The sequence below is a fragment of the Falco naumanni genome, chromosome Z (assembly GCF_017639655.2).
Source record: "Falco naumanni isolate bFalNau1 chromosome Z, bFalNau1.pat, whole genome shotgun sequence".
NCBI lineage: Eukaryota > Metazoa > Chordata > Aves > Falconiformes > Falconidae > Falco > Falco naumanni.
Window position 1 is genome coordinate 47,957,023 of NC_054080.1, and position 20,875 is coordinate 47,977,897.

General features: G+C 39.1%; 1 protein-coding gene across 1 annotated transcript in view; it reads right to left on the reverse strand.

The window, feature by feature from the left end:
- Positions 1 to 20,875, reverse strand: part of TRPM6 (transient receptor potential cation channel subfamily M member 6) — a gene marked incomplete at its 5' end in the record, with an annotated part of 71,561 nt that overhangs the window by 41,574 nt on the left and 9,112 nt on the right. The window contains 11 exons of the mRNA XM_040580501.1: positions 787 to 1,067; positions 2,106 to 2,240; positions 3,972 to 4,112; positions 6,528 to 6,581; positions 7,102 to 7,236; positions 12,529 to 12,629; positions 12,750 to 12,822; positions 16,365 to 16,488; positions 17,807 to 17,981; positions 19,298 to 19,469; positions 20,203 to 20,327. Coding sequence (XP_040436435.1) covers positions 787 to 1,067; positions 2,106 to 2,240; positions 3,972 to 4,112; positions 6,528 to 6,581; positions 7,102 to 7,236; positions 12,529 to 12,629; positions 12,750 to 12,822; positions 16,365 to 16,488; positions 17,807 to 17,981; positions 19,298 to 19,469; positions 20,203 to 20,327 — 1,516 coding nt within the window. The remainder of the gene's footprint in view (positions 1 to 786; positions 1,068 to 2,105; positions 2,241 to 3,971; positions 4,113 to 6,527; positions 6,582 to 7,101; positions 7,237 to 12,528; positions 12,630 to 12,749; positions 12,823 to 16,364; positions 16,489 to 17,806; positions 17,982 to 19,297; positions 19,470 to 20,202; positions 20,328 to 20,875) is intronic.

Genomic DNA, 20,875 nt, shown 5'->3' on the forward strand with positions numbered 1-20,875 from the left:
TGTTGTCAATCTCATTCAGCAATCAAAATGGATGCTATCAACTTCTGTGCCATTTCCTTCAACAACAGACTCATCACCACTGTGGGCAAGCATTGCAGGGAGTTGCAAAAGCCTCTTCTTTTACACTGGTTCTTAAACATCTCTATAGGGAAGACTCTCCAAGGGAGATATGTCTTCCTTTAAATTAAGCTTTGAAGCTGCATACAAAACCTGACAGCACATCTTATTTTACTCTGAATCTGAGGCATGATGTCTACAAAGCTTAAAATATGTCATTAACAAGAAAAAATACCAGAAAACATTAACATGAAACTACAAACTTGAGGAGAATTCTTGGTCTACTTCATTTTTTATTCACTCAGTTATTTCAGCATACATTTTTCATTAGGTCTTACACAGAGCAGGATTTAAGCACTGATGTTAGTTTGCTCATTACCACATTACAGATTTGAAAAGTCCAAAGCATATGTGCCATACGGCTTCTTAACAAGTTGAACTGGAAGGGAAACTGTAAGGGAAATTTCAGTCTTCCACTTGACCACTTAGCAGACAGTGAGACATGCATTATTTGTCTATATTTTAATTTTCAAATATGCAATTAGATAGCAAGCTAACAGCTTTCCTTTAACGCTCAACCAGACTGCACACCAATACATAGCTCCATTTTATAATATGAAGAGTGGGCAGCTGGAAGTATTTCTTTCACACTCTGTCGTCCACGGGACCAATAATCTTACAAACTCTTAGTGGATTAGGAAAAAATTCTAAGTACTGCAGAACTCATACTTTGAGTACTTCTTAAGTTCTTCTGAAGTGTCATCCACCATGTTGCTCTGTTCAGCTTCGTGTGCCATCGCCCTGTAGAGTTTACAAGCCACAACAGCTTTGACCATGGCTTCCTCTCCATGCTGCCAGAAGAACATGGCCATCTTCTGCCTTTTCATTAATACAGCCCAAACCAGGAGGTCGTTATAGGGGTAGATAAAGCCAGATGACTCAGAGTTCTCTGCAAAGTTTGTATCATCTTTTGATTTCTTCTTACACTTATGTAAAGCAGTGGATCTTTCCTATAAATTTGTTTTTTTAAAAAAAGAAAATCTCAGTGAATGGTTGAGGTTCAGGTTCATGTAAATAAACCCACAAAAATCTGAATTGCTAGTAGCAAACTGTTTGATAGTTATATATATCTAAGTCATAAAACAGAGTTAGAAAGACATTCAGATTACCAATGCTAAGAAACTGGTAACATTAGTGAGGAAAAACATTCCTTGCTCTATACCTGTGCCATTTATAGCCTCCCCTTCCACAGTGTTGGGCTGTCTCCAAACCCATGACACCAAGATCCTGCTTTCATTCTTTCCTTGTACTTGTGTCATAACAGGAAAAAAATCAATCAGTAAACAAACATACACTATGGACTTGTGATACTTAAAGATGATTTCTACTGTCAGCCACACTTGTAGTGTAAACTTGCTATACATTCATGTCTGGATATTTCTCCATTAAAGGCAAAGAAAAAGTCTTACTGATATAAGTGAGGTTGTCTCAGTGCAGTAATTGGTTCATTTTGGTTAAGACTAATTCCAATAAAGCCATTTAAATTCATTCTACTTTGTTTTGTCTGTCAGATATATGTGTGTGGTGACCTTTGCTCTTTTATCATTCTTTCTTTGAAAGAAAATACTCTGTCATGATTTTCCAGATATCAGAACTGTACATCTTCTTCGCAGGCTCGATGTAGCGCCTTAATAAGCAATCATGATAAAACATTGGGAAGGTCAGAGAATTCCTGTAATTGCTTCCAAATAAAAAGTTTTCAGCAGTGCCTGATGTTCAGAAATTTGATGGTACTGTATTGCGGTGAACAAAGCCCTTAGCAATATATGGATGGAATATATTAACAAGTATCACAGGAGGAGTCTGAGCATAATTTCAACATTAAAATTGCAAGACTTCATGACAGTGAGGACTAAAATGTTGCTTCCGCTGGAATTTAAATACAATTATAACTAAAAGCCTGAACAACATATTTCTAAAATCTCTCAATAAAAAGATTAGCAGCCTAATATGTCCTAAGCAAAGTCTAGAAGAAGCAATTAGATTACCTTGTATTTGTAAGGCTGTGCTGTTCTGAAGAACTGAGAATGCAAAGTACTTTCAGCAGACCCCATTCTGCTACTTGTCTGATTACTCTGATGAAGGGAATGAGACAGGCTCTGAGAAAAGCTGGAGAGCACTCTCTAGATCCAGAGGCATACCATAAAAGGGAGAGAAATGCAAATTAGAGATTAACTTTGCCTGTACTTACCTCTGACTGCAATGGTGCCTGTAGAAACTGATGTTATTCAAAGACTATTGAGTCAGCAATTGCTATAAGTACCACTGGAGCCTATACCATCACAGAAAGAATAGCCAGTTTCACATCTAATTTAAAATATATACATTTTTCTGAATCTCTAAATTCAAAACACTGATTTCCCCAACAGCATCCACCAAGTACAACAATAGGACTTGCACCACATTGGAATCACCCAGCCTGGAAGCTCTTCCAAGTGCCTACTTTTATAAAGAAGTTCCATAAGCCCTTTGAAAGACAAAAGTTCTCTGAACTTTTTGCTGACCGTCTCCTCAAAAGGATGGCACATCTGCATTCCTGGGTATTTTGTTCAGTGTTGACTGATAGGAAGAATGTTATCAGCTGAATCGCTAACGTTCTTCCCTGCAGTTCGTAATTATGTGATTACGTGGTTTCACTGATTTCCTGTTAAGGTCATATTTCATAAGAACACAATGAAGTGTTATAACTATTCAAATATCTCCTTTTAAGCATTGCATTAAAAGCCAGTGACACACAGGAAGCACTTTCTCTGTGTTTCTATTCACTCCAAGTAAGAGTTTTCATTATTTCTTCTCATTTTCCCTGATCACCCTGAGGTTCTTCTATCAGTCAAGAAAGCAGCACATGGGATGAGAGGTTTTTGTTGTTTGTTAACACACGGAAGTACTTTAGTGAAAGTCCAGCTCTACTCCAAAAACTGGGGAGAATTCTTAAGTGGTAAATCTGTTCCCTCTGTGATGTTGGGAATGATATTCAACTTATTGAGAACTTTAGTCTGTTTTCAAGTTACTGGTTTTGGAAAGTCAATGGGGAAAATGAAAGTGCTGGTATATTTGCACACTCTTGTTCTGAGGCAGTTTGTAGAGGTTGTTTGTTTTGCTACTGATAACACTGACATGGCACAATGCTGTGCTGTACAGCGAAACACCTTAAGTGTCTAGAAGGTGCAGAACAGCACGCATGTCCAAGCACAGCCCTCTGCCTGCACAAAGCAACTGCACCATGGGTGCAGCCTGGCACATCCAGTATGAGACTTCCAACGGGATGACCACTGCATCACAGAAAAAGCTCTGCCAGGCAAACACAGCTCATTAGCCTGGGCGGGAAGATGCTCCACTAGCACTGAGCTGCTTCTAAAAGGTAAGACATTTGCTCAAAACTCAAAACAGGGATGTCCGTGTTGCTCTTCACTGTGCCACACTGACATGCTCTAGGTCTAGTTCAATGCCTGCTGAATTCAGTATTTCTGTGATGTGGTTCAAGTTGCAAAAGCAGAAGCACGCAACTGCTTTGTAAAAGGGAAAATAGTGGTTGGTACAGCCTTATCCATCTTCATTGATGGATGACAGTCAAAGAACACAACAAGGCTACCAGACACAAAGGTTAAGTTACTGAACTAATAGTTAATTTAACAATCAGTACTGGTCTTGAGGGGCAGGGAGTACCTTGGGGAGGGATTCATCTGTTTTATTTGCAACCTCTCCACAGTTGGCAGAGATTCATAAAACAGACAAGCATGGCATACATTTAGCTGACACTCTTCAGAAAAACCATGACGACAATCTGAGGTATTTTCAGGTGTCACATTTTGGATTTCCTTGGTAACCAATGGTAGCCATTTCACGGAATTTACCTTGTGTTTTCTGTAGATATCATTGTAGAGAATTCGGAAATGCTTCCTTGTGTAGCTGCTCCGATAAGCTCCACCAAGGAGGTACTCAATCACCAGCCCAATATCAATCAGCGATATCTTGTAATCCACAGAAAGGGTATTCTGAAACACCAAATGTCACACGTATTTCACCATGCTATTATTTGCAGCATTCAGCCATGCCAGAGCCCTACTGCTATGAGGGGAGTCTGGAAGAAGGTGCAGCTGAGAGTTCCTGCATCTGTCAGGAAAATGTATACCTTCATTAGGCATATGAAACTCCCCTAGGACAAAGAACACTGGCACAACCACATTTTCTGTCTGAAAAGCGTGACGTCTACAGGCCAGTGCACCCACATTACTTAGGGACGGATATATGTTGCAACGTTCGTAAGACCAGCTGCATTCAACAGTGAGGGTAATGGTCAATCACCACCAGCCAAAGAGACTGGTAAAAATCTTAATTTTTTCATAACAAGAGAAAACTAGCATGGTATGATTTGCTCATTAAACTAGTTGATTAATTAAAAATCAAGAAGTGGATGAAGCATATATTTAATGTTGTGGAGTAATTCCTGGAGACTGGTGATCTCTTGTAGAGGCTCAGGACTGTCATGACAACTAGGACAGCAGGTGCACGTACTATACCTTCTAAGTCTCTCACCACTTCTGTTGAAAGCACTACTGCTTCCCTATTTACCTCCACCGTCCTCCCAAGACACAAGGTTTGCAACAAATTCTATGAAGAACAGATTATGTTCCATGCAGGTTTTGAAGATTATTGGTGCAACCTTAAACCACAACTCTTAGAAGTGAAAAATGGGCCTGTATAGATTGGAACAGAGGGGTTTTGTATTCCTAGTGATGTACTCCTTTCAGACTGTGAAAAGTCTTTTTTGTTGTTGTTGTTGTTAGACTGAGGGTTTTTTTCAATAGACTTTAGTAGCAAGACTCAGTACAGCCAGCTAAGGCAATCCAGCCCCAGGGAACAGAAGGCACCAACAAGATGGCACTCTGGGGCAAAAGCATGTCTCACAGGATAGAGCTTGCCAGCCCTGTCATTGAGTGTTAGGCAAGTATTTCTGACTACCTATACTTATAGATGCTTCTTTGCCCTAAAAAGCATATTTTATGCTACCTGGGAAGACTGCAGTGTATGTCCATTCAAACGTAGCAGCAGCGAAGGTGGTCAAAGTAATGGAGAAAATATTCTGAGATCCATGGTCACATCACTGGTGACTGTCCTAGCTGTGCTACCATATTTAATAAAAGACTGCAACTGCACAACCCATTCACAGAGCGCTTATGCATACTTACAGAAGTTTAGATGAAAAAGGCTTTTCAGCATTTAGACCTATTTGCAGGTCCCCAGTGAGTTTAGTTTACCCACAAGCGTAGAAAGTTTCGAAATTGTGCACCCATTTTCTACCTACATTCCACTACTCTATTTCAAATGCAAAAAGCCTCCCTTTAGATCACACGCTGAGTCTTCCCAGTGTTCTGAGATGTAACCAGGCCATGGGTTTTAGGAGAGGGGGTCATATCAAGAAGGAAATCACTTCAGTAGAAGTGAAAAAGACAGATTTCTCAGCCTAGACAAGTTAAATGTATATTCAACACTGAGATCTTCCTGACCTATCACATAAATTAGACTTCAAATATGTCCATCAGTATGGGAAAACACATAAAATAGCTTACTATGAAGACCAAAATACACTTATCTACAGAGCCATCAATGGGATTGATGTGGAAGGCATCCACAATAAGAAAATCATACAAGAAATTCCCCTACTTGAGACCACAGAACTCTGCAAACAGTCAGACTTACCATTTTATTTTATATTAGCATTCATACCCTGGAAAGAATTAGACAATTAATCTAGTTTTGGATCTAGGCATCTCCTGCAATGGAGACTAGATGCAGAAAAGAACAGCTCACCCCTTCCTGGCTAAGCAGGGCTTGTGAGGTACAACAGATAACAGAAACATGAAATACATCAACTGTGCAGCTAAATAACAAGGCTGCCACTAAATTACTAAGGGAGCCAGTGCTGCATGCAATAGTCATTCACTGCCACCTTCTGTTCTCCTAGGCAATGCAGCACATTAAAATAATATGTCTTGTCACAGTGTCTTTTTGCTACTGCTCAACAAGGAAAAACTTCTTCAGCTTTGGGGGAAAAAAAGAAAACCTTAAAGCAATGACCATAATCACTGCACTAATTCACCAAGTCTTTTGTACAATCACTTCAGAATGTCACTTTAGTAACTTGACAGAGAGAGTTTGATCTATACAAACTGCTTGGCTTTGAAATCAAGGTACAGGACCCTTGTAACATTCAGCAGTAGTATGACAGATGATTGCTTATGGGGGATCAGTAGGATGAAGATAAAACCATTTAGTAGATACAGGAGTGTAGTAATGAACCCGTCACCTCTATTCCTAAAATTCCCCTGTATTACCTAATAGCAGCGTGCCAGTGGGCACTTAAGTTCTAAACTACCATTTTTGCTTGCTAGCTTTTCTATGTCTATTACCTGTTTCACATCTCGAACTAGGTGATGCAGAAGTAGATTTGATGGCCCTTGTTTCTGTGGTGTGAAAGAAAAGACAGTAAGAAATATGGCACTCCACACTAGAAAATCAATACTGTAAAAAAAGCAGCTAAAAGATCTTCAGGTTAAGCCACTGTGATTCAAAATCTCCCCACTCAAACTCTTCAAAAACATTTTGAACACCAATGTGCAACACCTCTACTATCCTCAGTCTTGACATATTCTAGAAAGAAGTTGGTATCACTTTGGTTAAACAACGTATAATTTTCAGTAAGATAAGCATGTATCACACACCAGATTAAAATCAGAACATATTTTTCATGAGCTTCAGATGAGTACTCAGTGTGGTCCATGTCAATGAATTGAAAATTAAAAGCTGAGACACCAATCCAGAAATCTGACATTACAACCAGAACTTATCAAAATCTGTTAATTTTCAATTTATTTCAAAAACCCTTCATAAAAATGTGGCCTAATTATCAAATCTCTTAAGCAAAACAGTAACCTTTCTAGACATTCTAATCTAAACTTGTACACTGGGATTTCAAATACTCACTGTATTGTAGAGTTCTTCCAAACGGGATATTGTAAGAAAACGATGCATGTTCACTCCATGCTCTATTAACAGCTTCACAAAATCCACACGGTCCATCACTAAAGCATCCAGCATTGCTTGTTCCAAGGCACCAACCTCCAGAAGGACAGAGATGAAAGTAAAGCTTAGAAAATTATCACCTTCTTTTGGAAATAAATAAAACATTCCTGAACAGCAAGAGATGTCTTTATCAAAATTAATTTTCTTTATGTATATTTAAAGTGCACAGTACAAAAGAAAAATATGCTGGAGGAAACATCTGTGTAAAACATCCAAGAGACAGGAGAGTAAAACTGAGTTTCCACAAACCTAACTGTAGTTAAAAGTCTGTAGAGCCTTCTACAAATCTAACTTTACAGCCAGACTCTGATAATACATTCCCTACTCTTTAATTCACTTCACAAGCTAATGTATGATAATTCTGGGGGCGGAGGGAAGCCTTTCCTTTTTGACATACGACAAAAGCCATTTCAAGGTACTGTATTTCAAGATCTCTTTATAGAACTTGAAGTTCTTTAAAGCAGACTTCTTTCTAAATATAAGAAAGAATCTGTGTTAGGACAAACTCTGTCAAAGACACCACGAAGCAGAGTTCTGCCTACAACAGTGTCCAAATGGTGAAACTCATGGCACTGGCACAGAGCTCAGCAGGATTTCTACATGCAAAATTGAAAGGTAATTGGACATATGAGGTTCATATAAATCCATATAAACAGTTTCCCCAGAACAGGTATGCACAGAAAATGCACTGAGATGAGCAGATTGAGGACACTGGCACACAAGTGGGGCAGGTGGTTGTGCTAAACTGGCACTTGAAATTAGTGCATTCCATGTACATATTTGTTTTGTGGAAGTGATATTAAAATATGACCAATAAATGTTACAGAATTGCCACAGGTGAAAAGAAAATTTATGCACTGCTCCTGAACTGTTGACGATTCTTCCCGAAATACCTCAAAGTGACCATTCTTGGACTAAATTTCCTCAAGTAGTCATTCCTTGTGCTGGCAGTCTGTATAAAGAGGTTTAGACAGCTGTCCGGTGATCACTAGAATGACATTCTTTCTTGTAAAGTACATTTGAGAGTGAGCTGTTTCAGCAGGAACATAGTTACAGCTGGTTACAATCTTTACCTTCTGAACTTTTAGGACCAGAGTTCTAAAACAAAATGGCCACAATCTGTGCATAATCATACATGTTTCCTTAAAACATTTAAATAGATAGAAAAATACTAAGATTGCATGGATAGTCACCTAAAAATTGCTGCTTAAATATCTAATTTAAAATCTGAACACACAATAACTATGTACAAAATGTAGACCCTGACAATTGCAGGCCTGGCAGTCAGGGGTACTCCTCTCTAGAAAAGGAACTAAGTCAAAAGCAAATTTTAAAATTGCACTTGTGTATTTTCTTTTATCTTTTGGTTTTTTCTTCTTTACAGTGCATGAAGAAAATGTTTTTCAAGATTTTTTTTCCTGCTTAGCTGAAAGAAAAACTTTCAGGCATATATGTCATTCTAATTTTTGCTTGGAGAAGCAGCAAGAGATGTAAGGCTTCTTTATTACAATCTCTTTACGTCTTACTTGAAGAGGAGCGCATACTCATTATCTGACAATGACTTTTCATTCAAAATGGTGCTGAACAATTGCACTGAAATAGATACGAACAGGTACACAGATCTTTTTCAAACATATCAGAAGCAGAGGCGTGGGAGTAGGGGGACTGCCAGTGAATCTGTAAGGCCAGAGGATGATCAAGTTATAAAAGAAACACACAAGGAGATAAGACCAGTGAAGAAATGGTAAATTAATTCATTCCTTCACTGCTCACTACAGAACATGATAGGAAAGGTCCTACATCAAAGCTGTTCTTTATGGCAGACAAATCTGAGGAACTGTGTCAAATTCAAGTGTCGTTAGAAAAGATTATAGAAGTCATCCAGAAAGTGGCAGCAAATTGTCAGGATCAGGTAGTATTCACCTAAGAGTTCCCAGGGAACTGAAGTATAGCTGAGATCAGCCCCTTTAACAGCAGAATGAAAGATTATAGAAAATATGCCAATTAAAAAAGATAAAGGAGTGTACAAGTTGTCGAAGTATGGTACTTCAATACAGTTAGAACTTTGTAAGGACAAATATAATGAAACTACAATAAGGAAGAGCAATTAATAGCAACATGGGTAAATACAGTAGAGGAAGAGGATGCCAGTTATCTTGCAGAACGAAATCCAAACTCTACCAGAATTTTGGCAGGGACAATGAGGATAAGGCTGTCTGATTGATACAGTACATACAGTACATTCAGTATCCCTACAAAAGCTTTTGATGCTGCTTTCTTGAAGGACCTATAAACAAATTAAGCTGTTACCAGGCAAAAGGTCCTCAAATTGTTTAATAAATGATCAAATTGTAGAGAAAAATATTAACAGTCCTGGAAGACCAAGAAAATGTCACAAACAGAATATGGACTTGATAATACTTGTTGATGATACAAAAGTACTCATCATAATAAAACTGACTGGTGCAGAAAAATCTCCTAATGTGGGCTAATTGGCAAAAAACCCAGGTGAAATCCAATATTGGTAAATGTGAAATAATGTGCATTTGGAAACAACCCCTGCCTGCACATCAGTCTTGAAATAACTCAGAAAAAATGTTAGTGGACTAGCCTCTGAAAGCATGAATATAAGTTGGTTGTAAGTTGGAAATAAGTAAAAAAGGAATACAAACTATTAGTATTTATAATTCAATAGAGAAATATGTATAAAATACTAGTATTTCACTTAATATCTCAATGAAGATCCCTATCTCTTGAATACTGGGTACACTGCAGGTCTGCCTATCCCAAAAGATTATTTTAAGACCTGAAAAAATTACACAGAACAGCAGAAAAGCTTGTCATAAATATGGAAAAACTCAGCAAATAATCACTTTGGGAAAGCCAGCAGTGAGGCTGGGGGGACTATGCAATAGTTCTTTAAAATATTCTGTGTCAAAGAGGTGGGGACTAGGAAAAAGTTATTTGTTACTTCCCATATGCATAGAATTATGGAATTATTTAGGTGGCTGTCTGCTACCTGGTATTTTCATTTGATGCCTTCTGTTCCATGATGAAAAGGAGGCTCATGAGGGACCTTACTGCTCTCTACAAGTACCTGAAAGGAGACTGTAGTGAGGTGACTGTCAGTCTGTTCTCCCAAGTAAGAAGTGATAGCACAACAGGAAACAGTCTCAAGTTGTGCCAGGGGAGGTTTAGATTGGATAGTTGGAAAAATTTCTTCACTGAAACGGTTGCCAAACATTGGAACAGGCTGCCCAGGGAAGTGGTTGAGTCACCATCCCTGGAGGTATTTAAAAGAGGTGTAGATGTGGCACTTAGGGACATGGTTTAGTGGTAGACTTGGCATTGTTAGGTTAACCGTTAGACTCAACGAACTCAAGGTTCTTTTACCAGCCTGAATGAGTCGATGATTCTACGATTATGCCATTTATACTAATTCAGCAGTCAAAGCAAGTTTCACATGACACATTTCTCATGTAAATGCAAAGGAATGATGCAGACTCACAGGTCTTGCCAACATATATCCTCAATGACAAAAATGGCAAAAGCATAATGCTTCTCTTTTATTCCAACAGTATAGAACTAGAAGCAATAAGATAAATGGTGTCCCCCTTTCTTTAATACCTTTCACAGATGTGGTTCAATACAGCTTACCAACAGTTCACAGCAGAGATGTTGAAAGGAAAAAATAAATAAAATTTAAAAATGTATGTGCTATAAAACAATGAAAGAAGAATTGGGAAAAATAAATTTTCTTCACAGAGTCAAAACATAACAGGATATCATAAAAAAAAATCATAAAGGCCAAAATACACAGACGTCATTGTGTATACACAAATCTTTTCTATATTACATAAAGCCAAAAGTCTGTTGGACAGACTGTTGGACAGAAATACTGTTAAGGTTATGCAGTCAAACACTCAGAAGTTATCAGATAATTCATCACCATGAATAATGGTACAATTATTCATTGTTCAATCATATACTATGTTTTGCTAGAGGTCCTCAGTTCACAGAGTGAATGATACTCTCGTAGCAGATATTCAACATTTTGTTCTAACTTTATTGTTCCAGGCTTGGCACATCCCTTATTATTCACATACTGCTGGAACCCTGAAGATGAATCCAGCAATTTCCTCCTCTGCCTTTTAGTGGGCAGTTGACACTGTTTATTTTTACCAAGCTTTGTGCAAGAATACGATGTCATCATCTCTACTTCACAAATAGTAAACTGAGACCAAAGAGGTAACAACAACAAAATAACAACCTTTAATTCATGGATGCTCAATTGCAGATATCTCATGAATAGCCTTCCATGCATTCAGCCTTATATGCCACAGGAAAATATGGACTGGTGATCAATAAATTCAGATCTCTTGTTGCATCAACCAACCAGCTACTGTCACTCAAATGCATATAGATATATATATACCCACTGCCCATTATCCAAAATTTACATTGTAAAGAAGAAAAGGCACTCAGGACTGGAAAAATCAGCCTTGTAATTCTTAGATGGGAAAACCTAAAAAGTACTTCTGGGAGCATCAGATACAATTTCTTGAAGAAAATAAATGGGAATAGCATGTGTTGAGGTACACACAGTTTTATATTTATCATCTATAAAAATTGTATTATGTAAATAAAAACCCACTTAGAGAGGGTTATACTTAAATACTGAATTATATCTAAAAACTTGAAAACCACAATTTATAGGACGGATTAAATTGCTACTGTATGTTCTTTCACATTCATATAGCTAATATCAGTCTAAACCATGGCTTGCCTTGATTACAGCTATTCCTATATTCCTAACAAACACTACCTAAAATAATGCCATGATGCCATATTACTATAGTTAATTCTACCTTTTTTTACCTGATAACACTACATGAGACTGTGATTTCCGCATTTCTGTCTAGAGCTAGGAAAACAGAGGCAATGTTCCTTTGGGGACAAGAGTACTCTGAGCTGCAATGAAATACCCTTGACCACCAATGATTGTCAACACAGGCTTGAGAAATACATAACCAGAAGGACCACTGAAACTATTTGGAAAAGCTAGCAGTGAAAACTAAAAGAATTCTAGATACCACTTCTTCTCTGGGGAAACAAATGTGTTTGATTTTTCATCTGATGCACTCTGCAGTTTAAATACTTCACAATTTTAAGAATAATACCTCTCCACAATCAAAGATGATTACTCCAGAAGACTGACTCCAAGCATCAAACTATTCCTTAATTAAAGCTTGCTAAATGCAAATCATGGAAAATTGGTCATCATAATAAAAGTGTAAAGCCACTGTGAAAAATAAAAGGTAATAGTACCTTCCAGTGTTGTCCATAAACCAGTATGTGTTTCTTGGCAATATCAAGCCGGTTCCAGGCCAACGCTAAGTTTAGCTGATCTGAAGCAGACATATTGGTACCTAGGAAACAAGTAAAGGACCTAGTGTTTTCCACACATTGATGTTACTCCTTTACTTTGAAATGGTAAGCCAGTGGGACTGTATGTCAGATGAAAATGGGGTTTATTTTCAGACAGATACCTTTCAAGAGTGCAGTCAGAATTGCCAAATCAACGTCCTGCTGATCTTCTGACTCCGCATCAAATATGGTTATCTGTTAGAATTGCAGAAGTATACTATTTGAGGTGAGGCAGAGAAGTCTGTAGTTATTTCTTCTTGGTAAGGGCTGTGGTAGATTAAACCATACACATTTCAACACAAACAATGGCAAAGGTCCAGACATGATTTTCCTTTGTTTCAGACAGAAAACATACCATATTGCTTTTTAATGCAATGGCATCCCAGGCAAACTGGAATCAACCTACTACACAGCACGAGTCTATTTCCTTTTGATTAGTCTTTAAAGCTGAGAAATGTACAAATGTAACATGATTGATACCTACTCAGTTTTCAGCTAGAAAATAGATATTCAAAGTAAAACAAAAAGTAATAAGAACATATTGGGTAGATTCCATTTTAGTGATCATCACTACAGTTGTCATCATTCCCATAATAAATACTTGGTACTCCATAATATTTTAAAAGTCACGACAGACTGGTGAAGTTACCATTGATTGGAAAAAGGGAAACGTAACCCCCATTTTAAAAAAGGTTAATAAGGAAGACTCGGGGAACTACAGGCCAGTCAGTCTCACCTCTGTGTATGGCAGGATCATGGAGCAGATCCTCCTGGAAACTATGCTCAGGCACATGGCAAATAAGGAGGCAACTGAAGACAGGCAACATGGCTTCACTAAGGGCAAATCGTGCCTGACAGATCTGATGGCCTTCTACAATGGGGTTACAGTGCTGGTGGATAAGGGAAGAGAACTGATGTCATCTACCTGGACTTGTGCAAAGCATTTGACACTGTCCCACATGACATGCTTGTCTCTAAACTGGCGAGACATGGATTTGACGGATGGACCACTTGGTGGATAAGGAATTGGCTGGATGGTCACACTCAAAGAATTGCAGTCAGTGGCTCAAAGTCCAGGTGGAGATCAGTGATGAGGGGCGTTCTGCTGGGGTCTGTACTGGGTTGAGGATTATTTAATATCTTTGTTGGCAACATAGACAGTGGGATTGAGTGCATCTTAGCAGATTTGCCAACAACACCAAGCTGAGTGGTGTCGTTGATACCCTGGAGGGAAAGAATGCCCTCCAGAGGAACCCTGACAGGCTTGAGAGGTGGGCCCATTCGAATATCGAAGTTCAACAAGGCAAAGTGTAAGGCCCTGCACCTGGGTCAGGCAATCCCAAACAGATACAGGCTTGGCAGAGAATGGATTGAAAGAAGCTCTGCAGAGCAGGACTTGGGAGTATTGGTGGATGAAACTGTATATGGCCCAGCAATGTACGCTCGCAGCCCAGAAAGCACAAGTGCATGCTGGGCTGTATCAAAAGAAACACGTCAGCAGGCTGAGGAAGGTGATTCTGCCCCTCTGCTGTGCTCTTGTGAGACCCCATGTGGCATACTGTGTTCAGTTCTGAGGGCTCCAAAATAAGAGGAAAGTGGCGCTTGAGTGTGTCCAGAGGAGGCCCATGAAGATCATAAAATCACAGAATGGTCTGAGTTTGAATTGACCTTAAAGATCATTTAGTTTCAACCCCCCCTACCACAGGCAGGGACACCTTCCACTAGACCAGGTTGCTCAAAGCCTCACCCAACCTGGCCTGGAACACTTTCAGGGATGGGGCATCCACAGCTTCTTCTTCGGGCAACCTGTTCCAGTGTCTCACCACCCTCGCAGTAAAGAATTTCTTCCTCATATGTAATCTAGATCTACCCTCTTTCAGCTTAAAGCCATTACCCCATGTCCTGTCTGTCACTACATGCCCTTGTGAGAGGTCCCTCTCCAGCTTTCCTGTAGCCCCCCTTTAGGTGCTGGAAGGCTGCTATAAGGTCTCCCTGGAACCTTCTCTTCTCCAGGCTGAACAACCCCAACTCTCTCAGCCTGTCTTCACAGGAGAGGTGCTGCAGCTCTCTGATCATCTTTGTGACCCTCCTCTGGACTCGCTCCAACAGGTCCATGTCCTTCTTGTCTTGGGGGCCCCAGAGCTGAACACAAGACTCTGGGTGGAGTCTCACAAGAGCAGGGCAGAGGGGAAGAATCCCCTCCGTCGACCTGCTGGCCATGCTTCTTTTGATGCAGCTGAGGGTATGGCTGGCTTTCTGGGCTGGAAACCCACGTTGACGGGCTATGTTGAGCTTCTCGTCCACCAGCACCTCCAAGCCTTTCTCTTCAGGGCTGCTCTCAATACATTCTGTGCCCTGCCTGTAATGGTGCTAGGAGTTTCCCCAACCCAGGTGCAGGACCTTGCATTTGTTCTTGTTGAACTCCACAACATCTGCACAGGCCCACCTCTCAAGCCTGTCAAGTTCCCTCTGGATGGCACCTCTTCCCTCCAGCTTGTCAACCACACAACTCAGCGTGGTGTCATCAGCAAACTTGCACTCAATACCACTGTCTATGTCACCAACAAAGATGTTAAACAGCACCAGTCCCAGTATGGATCCCTGTAGAACCCTACTCATCACTGCTCTCCACTTGGTCATTGAGCCACTGACTGCAATTCTTCGAGTGTGACCATCCAGCCAATTCCTTATCCACCAACTGGTCTACCTGAGACATTGTCAAAAGCTTTGCCCAAGTCCAGGCAGACACCAACAGTTGCTCTTCTCTCATCCGTCAACACTGCAACCCCATTGCAGAAGGCCACCGAGTTTGTCAAGCATGATTTGCCCTTAGTGAAGCCATGCTGGCTGTCACCAAGATGATCAAAGGGCTGGAGCACCTTCCCTGTGAAGATAGGCTGAGAGACCTGGGGTTGTTTAGCCTAGAGAACAGAAGGCTCTCGGGAGACCTCACAGCAAATTTTCAATACTTAAAGGGGGCCTGGCCTACAGAAAAGATGGGGAAGGACTCTTTATCAGGGAACATAGCAACAGGACCAGGGGTAAGAGTTTTAAACTGAAAGAGGGTAGATTTAGATTAGATATTAAGAAGAAATTCTTTACTGTGACACTGACAAGACACTGGAACAGGATGCCTGAAGAAGTGGTGTGTGCCTTATATCTGAAAATGTTCCAGGATAGGTTGGATGAGGCTTTGAGTAACCTGATCTACTGGATGGTATCCCTGACCATGGCAGGGGAGTTGGAACTAGATGATCTTTAGGGTCCCTTCCAACCAAAACCATTCTATGATTCTACTCAGAAATGAGCACTTGAGCTGCTAAACATGCCAGCACATTTCAAAAGTACATTTCAATACCCAGGGAAAAGTTCTGGCACAATTCTGTTGTAAGTAGCAGAATGGATGAAAACATTTCTAAACTACAAATGAGACACTGCTAGAGAAGGAAAAAAGTAGGAATTACTTGTTCTTTCCTGCGAAAACGAAGATGTCTGGCCTTTTACTAAAATCTGAAAGGCTGTCATTTCATAAGCAACCACTAAGACTTGAGAAATTAAAAAGCTTTGTGGAGCTACTCAACATGTAAATTAGTACAGGCACCTTTGTTTTATCTTTATATTAAAAATAACACCATTACTTCTACAGCTGCTGTGACCATGCCAACCCACCACAGAAAGAGCAAAAAGGGTAACAGCAAATGAAGACATCCTAAACTCAAAGTGTGAACCCCACTCACGGACTCTCTGTGCTCCATGCATTCCATCAAGATATGAAATAGATGACTGGACTGTTTCTGTCCCAAGCTAAATATGTTTTGAATCATCCCTAAGACCTCTTCCTTCACTTGAGGGCGCAGATCCCTGAAAAACAGATACACAGCAAGAATAAGTGTATTTTCAGCTTTTCTTACCAGTGCAAATGACAGTCCAGCAAAAGACGAAATTGTGCGAAGCAGAGACATATGAGAAATGTCTTTTATTTCTGTTTCTGTGTTGACTTACTACTGCTTTTTTTTCTACAAAACAAAGCAAAGGCATCCCATAACATAATTTACACAGGCATTAGATCTGAACATACATATATACTAGCGGAAATAGAACAAAGGAAGAAGTTATCAAATTTCAAAGGATTGGCTAAAAATCACATGAAGTTCAACACTTTTTAATTCTCTCAGTAATCATATAGAGATAAAATTAAATTCCTCATTATTTGCTTCCTACCTCTCCTATCTTTTTTACCCTCATTTATCTTTCTGTTAATATTTTCCTCCATATTTTCCTGCTCTTTTGACATAGCAGGATTTGGGTTTTTTTTTGTAAAGATCAAAAATACAGAAGAAAAAGCAAGTGAAGAAGAAAGTTTTCAGTACAATACACTAGGGAAAAATACCACACAAACACCCCAGAAGAATATTTAGAAAAGATAATAAATAAACAAATAGGATATAAAGTTTACTAAATTGTTCTTTTTCTTTAATTGGAATGAACCCACACATCCTTTTAAAAATTTGGGGGTTTTTATTTAAAAAGCCCTTTTGACTTTGAAAAACTTTCACAATAATACTATTTGGCTATACAAATATATATATTTATTTACACCTTGGGCATAAAATTTTCATCAAGGTCAGTTTAATAGAGCCTGCAGCTGAGGCTGCACTGGAAGTAACATCAAGGGTTACAGCTAGACAGGGATGACAGATCTGGGTTACCACAGATAAACCAAAGCCAAAGCCAAGGAATCTTAGTCCTCCTCCTACCCCAGCCTGAGGCTCCTACAGCAATTAGCCCTAGCCCTAGTCTCAAAAGCTTTGTGCAACCCAGATCCAAACCCATTTACAGAATGCTGATGGCAAGAGAAAGGACTGAGTCAAAACCCAAGCAGGCACTCTGGGGTCACCCAGCAGTGTCCCTCACCAAAAGTGAGAAATGTTATAGCTCAAAATAGGTAGATGTAGTTTCTTTTTCCTCTTCCAAAAAGCCATAGTAAATTTGGCAGAATAATTCTTTCAGCACTAGTTTGAGGCAGGGGAGGAAGAAACTGATCTTGCTTCACAGAAGTAAAAGCCAGCAAAAGACCACAGTGGAGTCATCACTAGAAGCATTACAAATTATCTCAGAAGTTTTGAGGTCCCTCCCAATATGACAGACCAAGGAGGAGGACCATTATGCCACTACTCACCCCGTATCACCTGTGTGTTTGTGGGTAAAAGCCAGGATATCTGCAGCTCTGCCAGTACCCTCATAGACCACCACTGGGACAGCTGGGCTGGCCCTCACGTACTCCCACACCATTAGGATCACATTGGGGCCTCCTTCCACCACCAACCCAACTATGGGTACACCTTGGCCCATTCCTGTTTCAAAACACACCTAACCAGTTACAAACAGGTCTCAATCACACAAAAAATTCAGAACATCCAGTAAAGAAATACTCATGAAGGAGTCTCACATGTGGTTCAATGGAGAGGAAATCATGCCTTTACCATCTCTAAATTGACTTAACAGTTTTTAAGATCTTCACAGAACTTCTGTAACTGGATCAAAAAGACCACAAAAACCTCTGATAAAATTGTAAGCAGGCCTAGTGTTGTAAAGAAGAAACATCCTCTAGAATATCCATGATAGCTCTTGCATGCAAGGATGTTGACAGCATTTGAAATGTGGTCAATATCAACTTGTTTAACTGCACGCATAAAAAAGTAATCAGGCACTTCTTTACAGACTTTCTCAAGTTTTACAGCAGCAGGGTGGTTTTTTTTAATGATCAGAAATAAATTTCAAAAAAATTGCAATAGAATTGGAAAAACTACAGAAAGTCTGACTTGCAAAAAACTCATAGAAAGAAAATATTAAGAGTCTGGGTAAGAAGCTCTAACATACTAGAAATTGGGTAAGTTCCTAAGTTTGTAAATACTATAAAGTAAGCAGACAAAAGAAACAAGGATTCTATGTTGTAACTGCTAATGTCTTTTTAACATACCTCAAGATTTAAATCACTAGGTGCGAGTGAACTTCCACAAATAATTTATACAATCTAGTGCACAAAAGGAAATACTAGTGTGTATATATATATGTATGTCTATATATTAATACTCGTAATAAATATTTCATTCATTATTTCTATACCATAACTCAGTTACTTTATAGGCAAACAGTGGAAGTTATGCAATATGACAAACAAACATTGGCTGAAGGTATTCCTTTAACAACCAGACTTTACTTCTGTACCTGAGGAGGTCACAGGCTTGCAATATAGAAGAGCAATCAAGATAAAGGCAAATGAACAGGGGAAGAATGATTCAAATTCCACTGAATGTGACAATTTTTCCACCTAGCAAAATGCTGGGAAACTACCTAGTGCTAATATAGAGATCACGCAAAACTGCAAAGTGCGCAAACACTCAATACTTACTAAATAATCTGAGTAATTTAGATGACTTGACAACTGAGAAACCAAAAAGTGAGTTAGCTCAGTTGCATAATGCTTTATAAAAATTCTGTCATCTCTATTTTCCTGATATTAAGAGTTCAAGACTTGCAATAATAGTTTTCAACCTCAGTGAAATCTATGGCAAATGAAGATGTACAACATGTAACTGGAAATGTCAAGTACCTCCAGAACTTTATAGGACAGGGTTTTATGTCATAAAGCTGACCACAGAGTACTCACTTGTGTGTATTTTTTGAAGCGATATGTACTTCTCCAAATTCCTCCTGAGCATCATTTCATTCCCATACTTGCCTACTGTCCCATCATCTGCCATTAGAAAGTGAGAATGCATGCTGTTGAGGGTACTGAGCTTGCTGAGTGGATTACCGAGAGTCTGGTACAGGCAAACTGCCTAAGAAAACCAAAACAAAAAAGATCTTCAAAGAAAAATATCACCATTTACATTGCCTTGCTTGTATGCATTTCTTTACTGTGCTGTGATCTTCTGAAAGCTGTCATCATACTTTTTTGCTGCTCTACTCAAACATGGGTTTTCATTTGATTCTTAACCGCAACAAAACCACAATTAATACCACAGAAAGTATTTCTGATTAGGCTTGTGGACCTTAGTCAGAGTTCTTCTTTGCAACAACTGAAACATAATGGCATATTTTTCCTGGGTGTGTTCCCATAAAAAAGGTGAGCTATCGTTTATCAGGAATGATTTCACCTTACTTGTCAAGTGCCCTTACATCGGCACTCACATAAAGTTATGGTTTATGAACAAAAATCACACATATTAGTAACCTATTTGTGTATACCATTAACCTGATTGCTCATTTGGAATCACATGAATACAGAAATACATCACTTGCAACCACAAGAGAATTGTCCAATTGATTACAAAATTTCTAAAAGGAATGGCAATTTCCTGTAAGAAGAGAAATATTTTAAAACCATACAAAAAGGAAAATACAGTGCCTCAACACGCCACAGAATTCTACTGTTGAGCAAAATCTAAGCCTCAATTACTGAGAAAAAATACCAAACCAGTTAAATGAAGCAAGCAGAAAATGAAGTATGCAAAAAAGCTATAACATCCCTTGAATACGAAGGCTTTTATTATTAAAATGTGTCCAACTCACATCTTTTCCGATGAGATCCCTCTGATTCTCAATGACACCCCATGGCGGAATCCCAACAGCACAGACCTTTTTCAGGTGTGGTGAGGCACGGCCTTTCAGCGCATCCCCCACGTGCCTAGACACTCCTAAATAGATAATTAAACCATTATTTTTCTTCTACATGCAGAGACCTGCTACAGGACACCAGTGAAAGGGTTTCCCATAATTTAATTTATTCTATGGCTATGTTTTAACCAGAAACAAACCATCACACCCAACTTGTATATCTGATGTAAACTGCAGGAATTGTAAGGCTTAGATGTAATGCACCAATGCTTCAAACTTAACACATATTTCTAATTAATAATAGTCATACGTGTTGCTAATGGTACTTTCTACCTCCATAAAATTTTATTATTTACATAAACGCACAGGACAGTTCTGTAAGATCATCGAATTGAACAAAACCTAAAGAAGTAAACCTGCTGCAGTTCCATGGCTTACTGACCCCCTTGGTTTTTAAGAGTAGTCTACAGAGAGTTTCAGATACTAATAAGCTAATAGATTATCCCAATTTAAAACTTTCTTAATTAAAAAACACAAGTTAAAGTCAGATTTGAAAACTGAATTTCAAAAACACCAATCACAGTCTTCCAGATCCTAAATATTTTAATGAAGCAGATAAAACTGACTG